We start from the raw sequence: 21757 nt of genomic DNA, 5'->3' as shown, positions 1-21757 counted from the left end.
ACTTAAGTTAACATCAAAATAAAACAAAACTTATTGATGATATATTTAAAACCATTATTTGTCTTTCATTTGACATATTTAATGTACAAAACAGTTAAGATATTTTTCCACTTGATGAAGGGAAAAGTTAGGGAAACAAAGCAAATGACCTCCAGCTGTTCAGTATGTTGTCTGCAAGTCTGGTGAACACCAAAGCCTTAAATTGCTTTTTGCTCCTGAAGCTTGGAAGGCATACTTCAGAAGATTTTTCATTCGAGGGAAAGTAGTAGAGGTCTCTACAGATGTTTCTTGCCATGTGGTAGGAAAAAGCAGGTGTAAAACAACTTTTATTACATTTGTTTCATTGTAAAAATTCTTGTAACGTGTCTTTGGGGCATAGATAACCTCTCAACAATCTTGGAGAACAAGCTTGAGCAATAGAAGAGTGTTCCTGAAGAAATGACCATCTGATTATGAAGTGTGCATCCCTAAATCAGGAAACAGGCAGAACAATATAGAAGTCTAAGAATCTTTGAAGTGCAATAAAAGACTTTTCAGTTGCACTGGGTTTGTTTTGAGTCGGAATGCACAAAGTGAAAGGACAAATCTTGAGATCTTTATTCTGTTTCAGTCAATCCTTAGCTAAACTTGTATTGCAAATGGTAGAAAACTAGGCAGCCTTCATTTGACTGGACTTTTTTATGTGGCAGCCTCCTTGGAGAGCTGGTGAGGTGCATTTAAACAGAGATTTTGATATATTCTTTTATATAAGCGTTTGTTGTGAATAAAATTACAAACTGGTATAGCAGAAATCAAGATTTACTTTTTCTCCAATAAGTAAATTTGTCTCCAAACACAGAGTCTTGTCTCTGAGGGGTTGACGAGGAGCACTCTTGCCTCTGACTCTTAGAGGTAGGAAAGGTGAAAATGTTCAATTGATAAGCATTTGAGGACTGCTTCACTTGCTTAGACACTTGTAATCAGCTGTATAATTTCTCATCACTCTTTTTCTAAACAGTGTAGCATCATTATAAATTTATTTCTTATGTATAAAATTCATGGTACAAATTGTGTCTCTGGTAGAAATTGTCAAGTGTCAGGCTCAGAAATGCAGAGAAGCAGCTACTTTTCCATTTGGCACCCAAGCTGTACAACTCAGTGTCTACAGACCATAGCACACCAAATTCCAAAAGTTTCCAGGGGTTCAAAAAAATGGTCAGACCAATGGGTGAAGAAAAATTCATCATTCTCCGTTAAACACAAAGAATCTGAACCTTTGGCTATGCAAAAGCTTGGTGGCCATTATGAGAATAGGCTGGAGAAGTATGACTGTATAGGTATTTAGTATAGTCTAGACATCTTCCAGTATTGGGAGTATCTTGTTCAGCCTTGATGGGAATTTGCTCTGAGTCAAGATGACTGCTTCCATTGCTTTTCATAGCTGTAACTGGGATTTTGCCTACACAAGTGGTCTGAGTTGTATGTGCTTTCTCTTTAGCCTGAGTTTACGTGTTTGTGACCCAACTATGTGCTTAACTATGAACACTTCACTCTTGAGTTTTAGGATTTTTTGTTGTTTGTTTCTTTATTGCTAAACTATTACTTAAGAGTAAGAATGAAAGGAAGAAATAGTTTGTATGCTCAATAATTCTTTTTAATGTTTAAGATACAATGCAAAGTCTTCCCAATAGACAATAATAATTCATGCCAGACCTGTGCAGTCCCTTCCTCACACCTGCCTTCAGGTGTATTTCTAATAAATGCGAAGAAAAAGGGAGGGCAGGGGAAGAAACCAGTGTTTTAATTTGTCTGTGATATTATCTTCTTATCTTACTGTCTGTACTTTTAAAAATAGTTACTATGTTTTATGCAGACAAGGTCATTGTTCAATTGTAAATGAAGTGATTTCAGTAGAGTTTGAAGGTTAGAATTACAGAATCACAGGATGTTTTGGATTGGAATGGACCTCAAAAGATCATCTAGTCCAATCCTGCCGCCAGAGCAGAAACACCTAGATGAGGTTACACAGGAATGTGTCCAGGCGGGTTTTGAATTTCTCCAGAGAAGGAGACTCCACAACCCCCCTGGGCAGCCTGTTCCACTGTTCTGTTACCCTCACTGTGAATAAATTTCTTCTCATATTGAAGTAGAACCACCTGTGTTCCAGTTTGTACCCATTGAGGATGACAGAACACTGGAACAGGCTGCCCAGGGAGGTGGTGGAGTTTCCTACTCTGGAGACATTCAAGAGCTGCCTGGACGCCTTCCTGTGTAACCTCACCTAGGTGTTCCTGCTCCGGCAAGGAGATTGGAGTAGATGATCTTTCGAGGTCCCTTCCAATCCCTAACATTCTGTGATTCTGTGATTCATTGCCCCTTGTCCTACCATTGGTTGTCACCGAGAAGAGCCTGGCTCCATCCTCATGACACTCACACTTTACATATTTATAAACATTCGTGAGGTGTCCCCCCCCAGTCTCCTCCAAGCTAAGGAGACCCAGCTCCCTCAGTCTTTCCTTATACGGGAGATACTCCACTGCCTTAATAATCTTCATTGCCATGTGCTGGACTCCTTCCAGCAGTTCCCTGTCCTTGAACTGAGGGGCCCAGAACTGGACACAATATTCCAGATATGGTCTCACCAAGGCAGAGTAGAGGGGGAGGAGAACCTCTCTCAACCTACTAACCACCCCTGTTCTTATACACCCCAGGATGCCATTGGCTTTCTTGATTTAATATTTATTTAGAAACACTTTTAGGAAAAATGCAAGAGGAAAATTAAAAGAATAGCTTCATTTTTACTTCTCTGAAATTTCTGTTTGATCTGAGAGCAATGCATTTTTTTCCTCCCTATTTTTCTCCTATATGAGTACTTTTCATGTGCATATAAAAGTAGATGACCAGGTTTTGCACCTTTTACTAATTCAAGCTTTATTTACACATATTGAAGAGCTGTTCCTGTTACTCTCTAAGACATAAGAATTCCCCACAATAGGAGCCACATTATGGGAGCTTCATAAATTGAAAAGGAATGGGAGTGGAATAATATAAAGGCTACATTGAATTCCACCATTTGTCAATCTCATTCAGTGAAAAACGAAAACAAAATCCAAAAAAACCCAAAACCAACCAAACAAAAAACACAACCAAAAAACAACACACAAATAGTGTTGCCCATCAGATCACAATCTTTGTAATGTCTTTGGTATTTTACAGGCTAATGGGCAGCCTATAGTGCAAAGCTTTTCAGATCTTATTTGTAAAGAGAGAAATTGACCTGGATCAGGCCCTGTCTTACCTCAGATTTCTCTAGGTGAAAAAACATTTTAAGTCCTGTTGTTCAGAGACCAGGTTTATTAAGATTAAACCTGTTTAATGATTCTGTAGTCTATGTGCTATAAATCTTTAGAATAAATGACAGGAATGAAATGAAATGAAAAATTTCTGACTTTAAAAATAACTGTGTTACTAGGTGCTGCTGCAGTATTTAGGCTGAAACTCTGGTTGTTCTTCTTTTACTGGTTTGTCTAGCATAAGAGAGAGACTGGTATAGAAGGGCAATAGGAAGAAGGTTAAGTTGTTATGTTTCTCCATAGGACCTCTAATATGCTGTGTCTGTGTCAGGGTAGGAAATGTTTTTCCTCTGTGTCTTTTAAATAAACGCAAGGCAATTGTGTAGCAAGAAATAAATTTATTGGTTGAAGCTTGTTTTCCTGATAGCAAAATATCTGCAAATATATTTGTGCTCTTGTTAGCTATTCTAACTTTGTTTTTATGTGAACAAGTTCAAATAGCTTTTGAGAATGGATTCGAATGTGCAGGTCATTCACATTAATAGCAAGACATGGTTTGATATTGGAGTATCTTGTTATGTTTCTGGTTCTGTTTGTATGGGTCTGTGATTATTATTTCCTCTACATTTTGCTCAGGCTATTTTATATTACATCTGGATTAATTCCTTTTAGCAGGAGGATGTGGATGATGACCATAGCTTATTAAAACATACGCAATTTATTAAACATAAAAATACTGTGAAACATCTTAAGGATTAGTTTCATTTTATACACTTAAATATTGGGAAATTCAGGGTTAGATTTTACCAGTTACAAGTTATTAGGTGCCTGAGTCTCCAAATTCTAATTTGATCACAAAATATTTCAAATTAAGTTTGTTGACAGGTTGAGAGATTAATAATAAAAAGCTATAGCTTAATGTCAGAGAGTCACATTTGTAATGCAACAGCAAGTGTCATTATATATGCAACAGATACTCACATTTATCAAAATTTGTGTTTCTTTTCTAATATAGCCCATATATTTAGTGATATAAATTGATGCAGTGGTTTTTCTGTAGAAGTACTGAAGAGATGGAGATTTCAGTTTATTCAAGTTAGCCATCACTCTGCTTTTCATTTATCAGTAGCATAATAGATTTGCTGAAACTGACTTTCATTACGTACACTTCCTCCTGGAAACAGGCTGCAGTTTCTCCTTGTTATTCAGTGTGCAGGTCAACATGCTCGTTGGATGAGCATTCTTTCATGAGTGTGCGAAGCAAGATGTTTCTGCAGGAAGGGCATTGTTCTCCCTATCCATTTACAGATGTCAGCACATACCCAGGGCAGAGTTAGCAAATACCAGTCACAGAATCACATTCACAGAATCATAGAATAATTTTGGTTGGAAGAAACCCTCAGGATCATTGAGTCCATCAAGGCTGATAGACTGTCTTCTGGGTTAGGCACATGGTCAACACATGTTTTTGGAGTCCAGCTCAGACTCTTTAGTACTACTTCTACCTGTGGGGTTTTTTTAATTTTTATTTTGGTTTGAGTTTTTAAGAATTTAAATCCTGACTAGGTTATTTTATCCTAATTGTGTCTGATTGCAAGGTGTGTGTTAATACAACAGAGAATCAGGTAAGACTTTCTTCTTTTTTTAAGAAACATACATAAGCTCATACATCAGCAAACTGCAGTTTTTTTCTGGTATAGGCCAGAGGTGACTGAGGTAGGTTTTGCAGTTTCAAGGAAAAGCATGGAATAAACGATGAAGCTGACATCTTGTGTGGTGTTAATGTCTGAAGTAGACAAATGGAGAGTCATGCATGGATGGTATTGATGACCCCATTTAAAAGTATGTGAGTAGTAATTACCAGATCTCCTATTTCCACCTCAGATAAAGTGGGATAAATGTTGCTGGTGAACTCCAGAGTAGTACTAATGTGAACACAAGTAATGAATTTGTGTCCATAAATCAACTTAACAAAGCGACTGGCTTCAGACCAGACATTTTGGATTCATAGTGTGTTTAGAGGCTTCAAACACAAATCTCAGGCTGCCTTTAGTGTCTGGTTGGGTGTGGTACCTTTCAGATTATACTACTAGTGTCTTCAACACTGAAATTTGTCCTGTATGTCTAAGTGATATCTTTCACAGAACAGTAGGTCTACCTTTATTTTCTTCTCCCTCCTCTCTTCATCCATCTCTGCACGTTAAATGCCCACAGCAATGGAAAGTCAGTAGCCAAGTAAAATCTGTAGTCATGAGGATTAAAGCTGTTGGAGCTGCAACAGCTGAGAATGTGAGCCTGACCTCTTCGGGATCAATGTTGAGACATGTTGTACCCTTTTATCACCCTTATCATCCACATCATGACTGTGTCACTGAAGACTTCAAGATGCAATGAGTGCTTCAGAAGTTGCAGCAAAGGAGAAATTCTGAGAGATTAGGTGAATGCCATGTGTGCCAGCTTTGAACAAATTTTGCAAATGCAGGGTCTGAGGATACAGTTTTAATAAACAGAATGAAAAATGTCCACCTCATCAGATAGGAAGTGCAGAATGATGGCAAGTTAAGTGCGTGACAGTGTTGCAGTAGGTAAGAAATAAATTTTGATTTGTTTATTCCTTCCCTCTCTCATATCTTCTCAGGGAAGAGCAATTAGTTTCTGGTTTTTAAAGTTTGCTTTATCTTGGTGCATGTATCTTTTTGCAGTGCTAGCTATAACAGTCAATACAGGACCCAGCTGTACAAATAAACACAGTTATAAGTGTAAGTGGGAAATTATTAACATTAAGTGGAGTAAACACATTTTTACACAATGTGTTTCTCAAAGAGCTTTTAAAACATGAAAATAAATAAAAGATGTGTCTATATTTAAATTCAATGTCATTGCTAACTGTTATGATGCAACTGAAATTTTTGTTCAGCAATAGAATCAGGAAAAAAGGGCATTTCCTGTCTCTCACATTAGTGGAATCTACACATGCCATTCAAAGAACTCTTACATTTTAAAAATTATGTATCCCATTCCCACTTCAAACATACTCTGTTCCCCTTGTTTTTTGCAGTCTTTTTGTCATGATTCTGCTAATAGAAGCCGCCTCCTTTTGGATGTAGGTTTGCTTTGTTTTGCAAAGGATGTGTTTCATTCAAGGCACATTAGGAAGTCTTCAACAATCAGGTTTTATTAACAACAGTAAAAACAACAACCAAGCAAAACCACAAAACACCTACCAAAATAAAAGAACAACAACAAAAACACAAACAAAGTCCGGGGTTTGGGTTTTGTTTTTGATTGGTTGGATTTTGTTTTTTCCAGAAAGTTAAAGGCTTTTACCAGACTGGTTTTGAGGAGGTTTCTTGGTTCAGGAAGTTAAGATAATTAAAAGTTTGCAAGTGGTCACCTGCAAGATACCTGTAAACTTAATAGCATGGCAGAAATTAAGTTGAATAAAGTGATACTTCAGCAGTTACTTCAGTAGTGCTGTAAACCTCGGCTTGTCCTATCTAAGGACAGTTTCCAGATCAATTGCCTATGCAGAGGTAGGTGCTTCTGACATTTCAAAAGGTCAAAGATTTGTATCAGCACAGAATAAAAACAATTATCAGTAGTGTGGTATTTTTGGGTTAATTTCTTTTATTCTGCCCAAACATTCTCTGACTCTTCAGAATTACTGAGTGCTTAATGTGTTCTTTTAATTAAAAGCCTAAATGCTAGCTCAAACTGATTTATGTTTCTTCACATGTTCCAGTCCCTGTGGTAGATCACTTGTTTATCTCATTTAAATAAGCAGTATGATGTACCAGATACAATGGTAACTGAGCAGAATCCTGTTGACAAGAAGAAAAGCCCAGCCCTCCAAATAGGAAGGCACAATGTCTCTCTTGTACCATTGGCTATTAAGGGGTAGAGGCATAAGATTTTGCAGGGAGACAAGCCATGTAAATCTGATGCTTTTTGTCATGAAGTCCAGCTTAATACAGTTCTGTTCTTTCTGATTTTCATTTGTTTGAAGTTTTGCTTTTGGACCCATCCAAGCAGTGTGAAGAATCTCCCAGATGGGACGGACAGAGCAGGAATAAAAGGCGAAGGTAGATCTCTGGCAGATACATGTGAAGTGAAATGCAGGGAGATCATGCAACTCTTTCAAGAAATGTGATAGGCTCTTGTAGCCGGTTGTGAAACAGTAATCTGAAGTCTGATGAACCCTTTCAAGTGCAGGAATCTGATTCTGCTCAGCTGTGTAATTGTGATGGAAGGGAGACAGCTGAAGGCAGAGACCTGGACACAACCTTTTGGGAGGCTGGTTTTGGCAGAGTGGGTGGGAAAGTAAAACAAAAGTTACAAATAATAAATTTCTCTGCCTGATTGATAATGAACTAGTAATAAGTAGCCTTATTATAGTAATAAGTTTCCCAAGGAAGCCAAATGATTGCAGAGAAGCTTTAGCTGAGTGTGTGTGACCACATCTTATTTTGATCAGCCGTAGCACAGCAAAGCTGTGTAATTATCATAATCTAACAATTAGCCTGGCATCCTTTCCCAGTGTTTAATTACTCCAATAAATGGTAATTGAATAGAGGACTTAATGACAAGAGAATAAGTTTCTTTCTGCATTGTGTACTTAACATACAGTCTTCTCTAGGCATAAATTTTGAATACAGTGTTTTTGAACAACAGCCTTGATTAGTTGTTTCTCTTTGTTTTGTCAGTATTTTGCTTCCTACATAATGCTTTCTCGTGGTGTTTTGAACTTGTCTTTACTTGTGAAATTGCAGCCTAAGGACTAAAAAGGTCATAGACAGCTCCTTTATATTACAGTGGGTTTTGGGATTTTGTTTTCTTGCTCAGGGTAGCAATATTCTGCTAGAGATCTAAAATGTCACTGGCTTGTGACTGTTAGCAAACCCACTTCTCTTAGCATCTGGAAAATGTTGAATTTTCTTTTGGTTTGAATAGAGCTAAAATTAAAATAGCTCTTTGATTACTTAATTGTTTGTGCATCAGAATCATTGTCGATGTCAGCAGAGCTATGGGAACAGAGTTTATTAAATGTTGTGACAAAGCCAGTAAAAAGAGCAGAGAAGTATTCAAGAGGTTATTTTCACATAGCACAGAAATAGCATCTTTAAAATTATCTGCAGTAAAATGGTAAACTTAATCCCACAACCCTCCAGATAATTAACAACCACAAGATTTCCCACATCACACATAACATCTTTAAGTTAGTTGAAATGAGGAGGCTTGGACTGTCCAAAAGAATAATGAGGCACAGATTAGCCTGCTGTGTTACAGTCACAGCATGTGAGTGGAGCTTGCGATGGTCTAATGCACTACACTTGCCACCTAAACAGAGGCAAGCTCAGTAGTGTGCAATGATATCATCATATCCTAAGAGCAATTAAAATGTTGTCTTTTCAAAAGATGCTAATGTTTTCCAGAAAATTATTGGGATTTGTGTGTTATTGCATATATAAATACCTACTTCATACTCATTTCTCTGCTATTAATAATTTAAGCAGATAGTTTCATAACTAGCTAACAGAAATAAACTTACTTTTTCAACCCATTCCTTTATTTTTCCAGTTGAAGATTTTCCTGTGTCTAGAGCATTTGTAAGAGTTGTTTCTGTTGACTGATAACAACTAATCTACTGGTGGTTCAGCCTTTGTTGGGATACTTATGGAATCTTCTCACCTGGCTGCCTTTTTCATTATACTTGTAGGAATGGACTTTTCTCTGAGACCTCTTTGTCTCCATTAAATTTAGTCAAAACTGGCTTAGTGGCAAGAAAAGTAAAAAGGAGGAGCTGAGCCACCAGCAGTTATAGCAGTATTCCATCTGATGCTTGCAGAAGTATTTTTTTCCATAGGAAACACAAGTAACTTCTTCCTGTGCTGTTTCTGAAGCACTATGGGTAATAATGGTTTGTATTTATTCAGTGAATTTTGTTGATGTTGCTTTGCATTTCAGATTATCACTTGAGAGGAAGGCAAGTGGTGTAATGCATTCAGCAGTGGCAGTGTCCTCTGCACATTTGTGTAACTGTCTGTGCAGGCTCCACGTGGCAGAATTGGGGCCGTTTGTATTTGGTCCCTTCTGACACCAAACTGAAGACCACAATTTCATAATTAATTGTTAGAGCAGCAAATTGAAGTCTCTTCTGTTTCATAGCAAAGGCTTGCCACATGCATTTGACAGATCAGTCTCCAAATAAAGGAAGGCTGACCTAGTAAAGCAAAAATTTTCCAGTACACTTACCTTGAAGTAGAGCATCTAGTGTGTTGATTTTACAGGAAGAGTGATAAAATATAACTAGTAAGATTTGTATGGGAAGCAACGAGCAGAAGCTATTGAATTTTTTTATCTTTCTAAATTATAATGGGCAATTAGTGTTATTTGTGCTGTTCTTAAACTGGATTTTTATAGTGTTTATTCCAAGAAAGAAAGGAAGAAACAAACAAAACCAAACAAAACTGTTGTTGCATTTAAAATATCTGTTTAAATAAGTTGTTACTTGTTTCAGTAACCAGCAAAGTTATTAAATTCTAGATGAGCCACAAATGCTTCAGAACTCAAAATTGTGAAGAGAAATATGCCCATAGACTGTGTACTTTCACTTGTGTTAATGGAGAAACAGGATACAGAAAGCATTAATTACTTCGAAAATGTTTTGCTTGTCTTGTGTTTATGTGGTTAAACTTATCATGGAGTTCTTTCTCTGCATCCTGAATACCTGAATGTTTCATTAGTGGCACTCGAGCACAGAAACATTCATATGACTGTCTTTGCTGGAAGAAGTAAGCAAGTTTTGTGTAGCAAACCGATGTTTGTTGGTTATGGAAATGTTTAGATTTAGAAGGTACTTTACAATTTATCTCTGTCTTCAAAATGGCTTTTATAGCCTACTACTAATAGCTACGTAGTATGCGGGTTTCCAAGACATGGTTTCAATGCCACCTAACACAAAACATAGCTTAATTATGTTTGAAGAATAGCACTGCTTTGCTGTGTGTAAGCCAGAGAGCATGGAGACAAATAACATAATTTGCAAGAAGGTTTGTAGATCCTGTCAGTTTCAGAGAAGCCTTTTTGGTTGTTTTCTATAGCACCACAATGTTCTGTTAGATAAAATCTAGATAGGACTGGTTGTAGTAGTGAGATTTAGATAAAGAATCCTGATCACTGCATGGTTCTTGTTTACTGCATGGGAGTCCAGATGACGGTATGAGAGAACAGGTTGAAGACCTAACTGAGAAATGAGCATCTGTAGCATTACCAGAGAGTGTAGGAAAGCATGCTTTTTATTCCAAATGGGACTGGAAAAAGGACAGACTTGTTAAACCTTAAATACAGTCAACAGAAGATTTGCTATTCCTGTTATTTCTACAAATATATCTACTAACAGATTCCACCTTCTCTCTACATATTGTGCTCCTCAACATATGTAAGTGGCTAAACATTGATCAGTGCTTCCATTTGAAGTGGAACTTCTGTTTCAGTCTAGTACCTGACATGACACTACTACCAAGAGATTTTCAGCTTGTAAATGTTAAGTGTTTTCCTCCTGGATGTGGTTTAAAATCCTTGGATATGTGTTTCTGAAGTGTTTCTTTCAATAGCTTTGAGGGGTTTGGGATTAAAAAAGACTTGGATGTGTATTTCGCCCTCAGACCTGCTTTGCATGCAGCCATTCCTTCTTACTTTCCATGTATCACAGTGTCACAGTATGTTTGGGATTTGAAGGGACCTCAAAAGATCATCTAGTCCAATCCCCCTGCTGGAGCAGGAAGGCCTAGGTGAGGTCACACAGGAACATGTCCAGGCGGGTTTTGAATGTCTGCAGAGAAGGAGACTCCACAACCTCCCTGGGCAGCCTGTTCCAGTGTTCTGTCACCCTTACTGAGAAGAAGTTTTTTCTCAAATTTAAGTGGAACCTCTTGTGTTCCAGCTTGATCCCATTACCCCTTGTCCTATCATTGTTTGCTACCGAGAAGAGCCTGGCTCCATCCTCATGGCACTCACCCTTTACATGTTTATAAACATTAATAAGGTCACCCCTCAGCACTCCACCAGATACTGGCCTCCAACTAGACTCCGCACCATTGACTACCACTCTCTGGCTTCTCTCCTTAAGCCAGTTTGCAACCCACCTCACTACGCTATTGTCTAGACCACACCTCCTCAACTTAGCTGTGAGGATGCTGTGGGAGACTGTGTCAAAGGCTTTACTGAAGTCAAGGTAGACCACATCCACCGCTCTGCCATCATCCATCCACCTTGTTACATTATCATAAGAGGCTATGAGGTTGGTCAAGCATGACTTACCCTTGGTAAAGCCATGCTGACTGCCCCTAATAACCCTCTTATCCTTTATATGCCTTGAGATGGCAGCAAGGATAAGCTGTTCCATTACTTTCCCAGGGACAGAGGTGAGGCTGACCGGTCTATAATTACCCGGGTCCTCCTTCTTGCCCTTTTTGAAGACTGGAGTGACATTTGCTTTCCTCCAGTCCTCGGGCACCTCTCCCGTTTCCCAAGACTTGGCAAAGATGATGGAGAGCGGTCCAGCAATGACTTCAGCCAGCTCCCTCAGCACCCACGGATGCATCCCATCTGGACCCATGGATTTATGGATGTCCAGACTATTTAATTGCTCCCTAACCCAGTCCTCATCAACTGAAGCAAACTCCTCCATTGACCTGGCTTCATCCGGGGTCTCAGGGGTACAGGGCTCCCCAGGACAGCCTCCAGCAGAGTAGACAGAGACAAAAAAGGCATTCAGTAATTCTGCCCTCTCTATCTTCTGCCATCAGGGCACCCATCCCATTCATCAGTGGGCCTACATTGTCTCTGGTATTAGTTTTATCTGCTATGTATTTGAAAAAGCTCTTTTTGCTGTCCTTGACCCCTCTCGCCAGCTGTAATTCTAAGGAGGCCTTGGCTATCCTAGCTGCCTTCCTACATCCTCTAACAGCAGCCTTATATTCTTCCCAAGTGGCCAGCCCCTGCTTCCATGACCTGTAAACTCTCCTCTTCTGCTTGAGCATACCCAACAGATCCCTATTCAACCATGCAGGCCTCCTGGCTCCCTTCCTTGACGTCCTACGTGTGGGGATGCTCTGATCCTGAGCGTGGAAGAAGCAATCTCTGTTGTCTGGGAGATGTCTGTCTAGACTCTCCTTTTGGTTAAAGGAGAGAAATAGCTGTGTAGTGTACCTTGTGCCTAAGCAGGCCTGATGAATGGACTAGGGAAGTTCCTATTTATCTCTGTCCTAAAGAGAATATGGAGGAGCAGTTCACATAAGGTGCTGTTACAAGAGTAAGGTTAAAGAGACTACTCTGATCCTGAATGTCTACCGTTGCCTAAGTGTAGTTCTGAAAGCATATAGCTTCTGTCACAGAAACATAATTTGACACTATTATGAAGGCATAGGCTGATATAAGAGGTAACTTTGAGATTCCCTTGATAAAACTGCATTGTCTGTCACTTGCATGCTTAAAAAGTGTGTGCAGGCAGAAACACACACACACACACACACATAAATAAATATATATTCATTTTTACTTCCTAAAACTGTAATTGAAAAAAACAGAGCTATCATTGCCAGAATGTGGCTTTCCTATTCATACCTTATAAGATACTCTTTTTAATTACCTGTAAGAAATGGCATACTGTTAACTGTTACAGAGAACAGACCCCAATTTGAAAACAATACATTTTTGAAAATTTATTGTGATGTCTGTTCAGGTGACCGGTTTTGAAGCCACTGGAGTACAAAAATTTATTTTAACTAAAGATTTAGATAAATGTGAATTCTCCTGGAAGACCTATGGCTCAGAGAGGATTTTCTGTGTTACAGAATGGAACCATGAGTCTGTGCACTGGCTGAAATTATACAGATATATCATGCTTTGATGCGTATTCGGTTTTTCTCCTTTAAAAAGCTATTTTATTGAAGTTAAATTATTGTAGGGATATGGAAAGGTGTAGCTTGCTCTGAATTTATCCTTAGAGGGCCAGCAGATCATTGCTTTTTCTCTGAAATTAGATAGAAGGATCCAGATGGCAGATTTCAAGCCCATCAGGTGTTTAAAATATGCCCCTCAGCTAAAAAGAAGTATTATAGTTAAATCTGTCATGGCCTTTTTATTGCTCTGTGGTACACTTGACAACTGCAGCCGTGAAAGAGAGAAGCTACAAGTAGCCCTGTCAGCCTGAAGTGGAGTAGGTCAGTGGTTGGTTTCTTTGGCTGCCCCAAGGAGTTTGATAGATGTACAGACCTGGTATATGTAATCATTAAATCCATCATAGTATAAGCTCCCATGGAGGCCATCACTGAATTTGTCTCCATGGTTTCTTCCAGATACTGTGGTAGGCATTAGAGAAGTAATGTAAGTGAAGCATGGAGAGGAAAAAAACCTGACAACCTTCCCAGTCCCAACAAAACAAGAATCTCACATCTCTAAGGACTCCTCAGTAATAATAATAGTAATAATACGGTGCATCTGGGCTGATAACCTTGCGCTGCAGTTCTCAGCTGGCACTCATTCAGGACTATCACGTTAGCCTGAATGCTGATAATTCGTATCCCAGAATCTTTTATCTGAACAGAGCAATGTCTGCACCATGTATATTTGGAAAGGAGATGCACTGCTTTTCAAATTTATATAGAAAAAGCAATATAGGCTTTTCTTTGCATCTTGACAAACTGCTGCTAATCAAAAAGAAAGAGTAAAGCTGTTCATGCTCTTGTAGTAACTATAAGTACTTGCAGTCAAATCAGCTTTTAGCACAGGGGTGTTTACTGCGTGATTCAGAGAAAAGGATGTGCTTGGGTTGTTTATTTGCATGCATATTAAGATGTTTGTATAGACACTGATTTGGGGAGGCTGATGCAGTTTTGGCTTTGCGTCTTGCTTCCTTCTCCAGTTGAAGAAAAATTACCACAAATAAAGCAGATACTTTCTTTGTTTATTCAACAAACCATAGGGAAGGATAGCCCGTAACTTGGTGTGCATTAGCAAGAGACTCATTTTGTAAGAGAAGAAAGCAATACCTTTATCCAGAAGGCTGTTGGATCATAGTACTGCATAAGCAGGCTCTGATAGTTCTGTTGAATTGTAGGAGTTATTTTTGAGACTGAATGTGCAAAACTGCAACAACCTGAAGTGTCATTAGTGATGCTCCTTTTATGAGAATGTTACTCTGCAATAAGGTCACCTTGAGTTAACTGTGCTAACATTTGAACTTTTCCTGTGATTTCAGATTCCAGCGAGGTGACTATCACATCGATGTCTGCATCAATGACTACCTGGATGTGTTCTGCCCTCACTATGAAGACTCAGTGCCGGAAGAGAAGACTGAACGCTATGTTCTATATATGGTGAACTTTGATGGCTACAGCTCCTGCGATCACACCTCCAAAGGGTTCAAGAGGTGGGAGTGTAATAGGCCGCATTCCCCAAATGGACCATTGAAGTTCTCAGAAAAGTTCCAGCTCTTCACGCCCTTCTCACTAGGATTTGAGTTCAGGCCAGGCCGGGAATATTTCTACATCTGTGAGTATATAGAGATTTTACCACTGTTGCACAGCACAGATTTTTCACCTACGCTCTGTGGAAATACAGAGGACCAAATGGTATATGATACAGATGTCTTACAATGAATGCAGGCTTAACTACCCCCAGATACAACATTAGCTAGGAATCTAGCTAGTGAAAATGAGATTAAATCACAGCTTTTTTTCTCACATGAAATAGCCTGTCAGCCAGTTCACTGAACTATGGCTGACTTTTAAAGCAAAGCACACTATTATGTTTATTCCAGCACTCTGAGGTGGAGGAGGAGAGAGAAAGAAGGGTAGGATAGAAACTGTGCCCAAATATGAGGAAAAATAATTAATCCTTTGGATGTGAAATTCTTGGGTTTTCTTATTTGCTTAGATGAAATAATCTTGTCTCTGTAATATTTTATCACCTAAGGAAAGTGAGGTCTGTGTAGTTTGTAAGTGGTATGGGTCCCGATGTCAAGTAGTCCAGCAGAATTTACAGTTTTAATTTCTTAGGATAAATACTCCTAATGTCAAGCTAAGTGGGTCCTTTTTGATTCCTTCCTTTTTTTTTTTTCTCCTTCTTTCTCAGATGAGCTGTTTCTGTCAGTGTGGGTGATATGGGGTGCCATGGGAGCAGGTCGCGTGCAGGGGAGCATGAATGGCCTCACACACCTTCACGCCCACTCCCTGAAGCAGTGGGGGGCACCTCCTCAGGCTCTGCACTCTCCTTCACGGAGGCCTGCACTGGAGCTGGCCTGGGCACCCAGAGGAGACGTAGGATAACATCTGGGGCTACGGAAGTAATAACATCAGGAGGTTAAAAACCAGTGAATGGGGAATGACTTATTAGAGGGCAGCATAGGGGAAAGGGACCTGGGGGTCCCGGTGGACAGCAGGATGACCATGAGCCAGCACTGTGCCCTTGTGGCCAAGAAGGCCAATGGCATCCTGGGGTATATTAGAAGGGGTGTGGTCAGTAGGTCGAGACAAGTTCTCTTTCCCCTCTACTCTGCCCTGGTGAGACGCATCTGGAATATTGTGTCCAGTTCTGGGCCCCTCAGTTCAAGAAGGACAGGGAACTGCTGGAGAGAGTCCAGCGCGGGGCAACAAAGATGATTAAGGGATTGGAGCATCTCCCTTATGAGGAAAGGCTGAGGGAGCTGGGTCTCCTTAGCTTGGAGAAGAGGAGACTGAAGGGTGACCTTATTAATGTTTGCAAATATATAAAGGGTAAGTGTCATGACGATGCAGCCAGGCTCTTCTCAGTGACAACCAATGGTAGGATAAGGGGTAATGGGTTCAAACTGGAACACAAGAGGTTCCACTTAAATTTGAGAAGAAACTTCTTCTCAGTAAGATTAACAGAGCACTGGAACAGGCTGCCTAGGGGTGTTGTGGAGTCTCCTTCTCTGGAGACATTCAAAACCCGCCTGGACACATTCCTGTGTAGCCTCATCTAGATGTTCCTGCTCCGGCAGGGGTATTGGACTAGATAACCTTTTGAGGTCCCTTCCAATCCCTAACATTCTGTGATTCTGTGATTCAGTGGGTTGAGCTAACTGGTTCCCTGGCCACACTGTAGAGTTGATACTGCTTCAGCTGACTCATTTGTTTAATCTTGCAACAAAGATCTTATTTCATCAATTGGTTTTGTACCTGAATCTTCTGTTCCTAACAAGTTTTGGCTTCTCCAGCAATTTTTTTTTTTCTGTTTTTAGTTTTAGACTAGAGAGTTGAAATCTTTCAACAGGCTGTAGATATTGCCTTCATATGTTTAGCTGGCCTTTTTACTGTGAAACAGTCATTCCACCTCATTTCACCAGAGAAACTGAGTGTGCATGATCCCTGTTTTTCAGCCTCATTTCTTCAGCATTGAGATATTTTTTTTTCCCTTTCTAAATCTGTAGGGAAATAGATTCCTAGTGGTTAGTTCTATTCATTTATTTTTATTCCAGCAAATAAAAACCTCTAATGACTGGTTGCTCAGCATCAGAATAACAGAGGTTTATTCTTGTGCTGAAGCATAGTAATAATAATAATAATGATATTATTTAAAAAGCAAGCAGTGATGTTACTTAAAACTTTTTAATATGGTCATAAGAAATCACATAAAGATATCAGAGTTAAGTGGATGATGTTCTTGGATAAATAAATCTGTACTGTGTAGGCCCAGTCCTACTCGCATCACTCACAAAAACTTGCTATTAACTTCAAGAGGAGTTTTGTGTCATTCAAAACTCTGATATCAAGCTTCCTGGGAACAATGGAAAAATTTTGTTTTGTTTTGGGGGTTTCACTTTTTTGTTGTTGTTGTTGTTGGGTTTGTTTGGGGTTTTTTTGTTTTGTTTTTCATTGTTGTTGTTGTTGTTGTTGTTTGGGTTGGGTTTTTGTTCAGGTCCTGAGCATCATCACTAAACCAAGCAGCAGTACTTAAGCTAAGGAATGTGGTCTTTACCATTGCACCATCACAATAAAATGTAGCGCAGGGGATGGCATCAGTAGCTGCAAGCATTAAAAAAAATAACAAAAGCTTTATAAATATTAAAAAATAAAGAAATATTTAAGGTGAAAACCAAACGAAAAGTGAATTTAAAAAAAAAAAATGTCACCTAGGTCTGTCCACCTAATAGTTTCATTGTTAGAACATACAAAATCTATTGAACTCTCAAGCAAGACGTTATTGTTCAAGTACACCAGGTTGCTTCTGCCTGACTTGCCCATTTGTGGTTAAATTCAGTATTTCACTAAAAATCATTATGTATCTTCTATAAATTCATTTAACTGAGTCATTTAACCATCAAGGCCTTCCTTCAGAATAGTTGAGCTTTATGATACTCAACTGTGTGTCTGGAAAGACAGAAATTTAAGTGGTTGGTTTAGTCTTTAATGCAATTACTGCCTTGTTTGGTGCTTTTTTGAAAATCTTCCTTTTACCTTTAAAGGATGTGACTTGCCTCTCTTGCTTCCATTATTTTCTGAGAATGCAATCATTTTAGAACACTCATTGTCTCTTTTTTTCTGAACTGTTGGTTTTGAAAATGCCACTTTCCTTTGTTATGCCATTGCCACCTTATATTGCTCAGATGAACTTGGATCTCCCTTCTTTTCATGTTCATTCTAGAAAAATACAAGGAAAAAAAAATCTGTCCTTCTGATACAAAATTCATATTGAAGAAGCAATTCAACATTGCAGACATAATCAGCAAGTACTGATTGAGTTTAGTTTTGAAAAAAGAAAAAGTTATTAAATAGTTACAGGAAATTAACTTCTTTTTAATTAGGGAGTACAAAGTGGTAGGCTAGGGAAAGTAAGTAACAGATCATGACCTGAAGTCTCAGTTTTTACTTACTTTTTAGCAGGTGTTCACCTCAGGTTAGTGTATGTTAACCTAAAACCAGACAAAATAGTGTTACTACTGGAACAAAAGCAAATGAAATATAGAGAAAGCAAGATCAAAATTCTTAGTGGTATGACATTTTAATGTCATATGGAAGGGAAAATAAGTTGGGATATGCAAGTTAAAGAAGGGGTATTGTGCAAGTATAGATGAACACAAAAGCAAGGAAGGGGGTAAAAAAAACCTCCTAAAATGTATGATGTTACATAATGATATAAATCAAAATGAGGGTATCATTTTCCTTACTTAGTGGTGTTTTATTTTTGTTAATGTGCTAAGTATTGAATAAAATAATAGTAACAACTGGCAAATAAACATCACAGGTGCTGAAATAAAACTATGAAGACATTACTGGAATGAGACTGGTACAGATTACTGCAGAATCCTGACTGCAGTTTCTGAACCAAGCTCCTGTGTAGGCTAGGCTAGACCATATTGCTCTTTTCTTGAAATCAATGAACGTGTAGTGTTAGAAGTTGTACTAATATTGAGCTGTAGCATATGTTTGTCTCTGAGTGATCAGTCCTGTTATTCCATCAAATAATTTGGTATTTGACATTATTTCTCCTTAAGAAATCTGTGCTGGTTTTATGATGTTATTGTCTGAGATTTTCATATGCATTATCTATTTAGTTGTTTGATCACTGTGAATATTGTCAGTTATATATGCTTACAACATTTGTCCTAGAGAGACCAGATAGATTTGCTCTTCTTTACAGTCCTCTTGCTGTTCTCTGCAAGATCTTGAAGGCGCTTGCTAGCAGTTAGCAGGCTTTACATCGAATTTCTCTGAAAAAAGCTTAATTGGCTTTTTTCCATTCTTATTGAGAAAAGAGCTCCTTTCATCTTCTAAAATTCCTCTTGTTTTACCTGTGGCTTATTTCTGTAACCTTTTTGTGTTACTGTTTTTTTTCTAGTCTTCTCTTGTGTGAGTCTTTCTGATTTTATTTCAACATGCTTATGCTGTTTCTTTATATCACCTTTAATGATGTGTCATTGTCACTGTATCTTTGTTGTCACCATTTATTTGCATGAAGCTTGTGATTGTCTATTTTAGGAAGCTTTCATTGTAACCATATTGCCCCTGAGCACACCAGGATAATATGCTTTTGTCATGAGAATTTAATTGTGGTTATAAATAGTATTTTTAATTGTTCTTAAATTTGGGATTAAATTAAGGAACTGAGTTTGTAAAGTTGTACTTACAGTGGTACATACACTTCTTAATAACATCCAGCTCTCCTGCACAGCTTTTTCTCTTAGAATATATTCCCAGGGAACATGCTGTTACCTCTTCCCTTTATTTTCTTAATGTTTGCCTTTGTCCCTCATCATTCTTGTTTGTCTGTACTAATTCCTTATTTTTCTGAAATTTCTGACTCTTAGCTCCTGAGGGCTTTTATTCAGATGACATTCCACCCTGATGGTCTTAGCTGCTGCTTCTATAGGAGAAATGGTGGTTTTCATGATTTCAAATATAAAATTGTCTCTCTTCATTTATTTTGTTCTATCTCTGACAGGAGGTTATCCTCAGCGTGTTCCAAAAACTGTGTGACTGTTTGAATCCTGCTGTCATTTTTTCCTAACAGCTGCCAGGTAGTTGGACCATCTCTCTGCAACCATCTGCATACCTCTGGAGGCTTCTTTGAGTCAAAAGATCTTAAGGAAAAAACAGTAGTAGAAAAAAAGTGTTTATAGTATGTCCACTTGTTTTTGTCTTACTTCTGCCTGTTACTTAGGTAGTTAGATTATGAATAAGATCTCTAGCTAAGGCAGTAACAGTCTCTGATGACAGTTGAGCTGAATTTATTTTCTCTTCTCCTTTCTGCCATGTTTTGTGAGTGCGTGTATAGGTGTTAAGTATTTGTCTGTGTGATTATTTTTCTTCAGTCTCTCCTACAATCCTCTAGCAGTTTCTGTGTCCAGTGCAATTCCTTGTTTCATGACCAGATTAATTTTTGGGAGGGCTACTATTTTTTTGCGACAAAGCTGTAAGCATGTTTTAAAATTATCAAGTTGCTTTGTTCCTGTTCCCTCCTTTCCAACTGGGATGCTTCCCTAGAACCTGTACTGAAATACTTTCTCCAAGTGACACTGAATTCCTGGAGATGGGTAAGGACACAAAACCAGCACTCTTTGGTGGTGATGGTCATTCTAAGGTTTTTTGGTTATTAATGAAAAATTATTGACAGAGTTTAGAAGTCTAACTCACAGGGAGGAACTGTACATATCCTGTACAAACTGTACAAATCGGCAGTTAGCATAGGAAGAGCACTGTCCATTTTTAATGGAAATTAACACAGACCTAACAAAAGCTTTCCATGACTAAGAGCCTGGAATAGCTTCTGAGAATGCCAGCTTGGCTTCTGCTCTTTTAGGATTTGGTTTGGTATAGCAAAAATTAAGGAAGGGGACTTCACAGAGACAAGATTGATTAGCCTGTGATATTATATGGGAGAAAAATTCTGAGAAATCTTTCCACTGTTTTTTCTTAATAGTTACTTGGTATTTTTCATGTGCTCAAAGAATGGTATTAAACAGCTGCATAGAGCTCATGACTGTTGCTCAAGCACCAGCTTAATATTAGTGCATATTACTGTTTTTCATGAACAGGCACAATTCACTATATGATGATTATTTGATTTAGGGATCTCTGCGTGTTTGCCAGGGTTTTAGTTTGATGTAATGGGAGCACAAAACAGAAAGACTGTGAACTGTAGTCTTGACCTATCAGGAAAGGTCAATGTGAGACCTTAAAAAAACTACACAATGATCTCTCTTTTCCATCCTGTTATAGACCTGGAAATTCTGCTTTTTTCAGAACCAGTTGGTGTTGTTACCGTAGCAGTTTATACCACTGACTGTAGGTCTGCTGGTAGGAGGTGCCATCTGAGGGCATAATAGAGTATTTCTCAGGTTTTGAGTCTGAAGAAATTCCTGCTGGAAAAGGAGATAATGTAAAGAAACCAGTGTGACCTAGTCAGTTGCATCCTGAGGAGTATTAGAATCAATCAAGGGTTACTGTAGACAGTTTGGCTAATGTTTAGGTTACTTACTTTTTTTTGAGGAAGTCAGCTACTTCTGTTATTGTATCACAGCTGGGATAGCACAGTAATATTTGGTCATCCAACACTTAAAATATTTATTTGGTTTCTCTCTAAGCAGTCATGCTGGTAAAGACTAGTCTCTTAACAAGAAAACTGACCGTGACGTAAGTGGCAAATTATACCATCTTGGAAATGTAAAGAAAGCACAGTGGACGTAAGCACAGTGGGTGTTCTATCTATGCATTTACCAATGCAACTCTAAAGACACTGTCAGCCTGATTTTAAAGTTGCCTTTATGTAAAAGAGAATTATTTCACCAGTTCACCAGTGCACCTAATACTGATTCTTCTTCAGAGCATCCTCACAGTTTTGGGGGAAGAAATTAATTTCCATTTTAATAGTAATACTCTGTATTTCTGGGAGTTTCTGTTCTCCCATTTGTAGTTACAATAAAGACTGGATATCTTTTCCAACCCCCTATTGTGTACCTTGTC

At 38.5% G+C, this 21757-nt stretch overlaps 1 protein-coding gene across 3 annotated transcripts in view; it reads left to right on the top strand.

Moving 5' to 3' along the window:
• Positions 1 to 21757, top strand: part of EFNA5 (ephrin A5) — a 217390-nt gene that overhangs the window by 163176 nt on the left and 32457 nt on the right. For all 3 annotated transcript variants that reach the window (XM_082075424.1, XM_082075423.1, XM_082075422.1), the window contains exon 2: positions 14533 to 14825. In XM_082075424.1, the coding sequence (XP_081931550.1) occupies positions 14533 to 14825 (293 nt within the window). The remainder of the gene's footprint in view (positions 1 to 14532; positions 14826 to 21757) is intronic.

The sequence above is a fragment of the Streptopelia decaocto genome (genome assembly GCF_964273445.1).
Source record: "Streptopelia decaocto genome assembly, chromosome: Z".
Classification (NCBI taxonomy): Eukaryota; Metazoa; Chordata; class Aves; order Columbiformes; family Columbidae; genus Streptopelia; species Streptopelia decaocto.
Note: the sequence above shows the minus strand (reverse complement) of the source record. Positions and strands in the feature narration are given on the sequence as shown.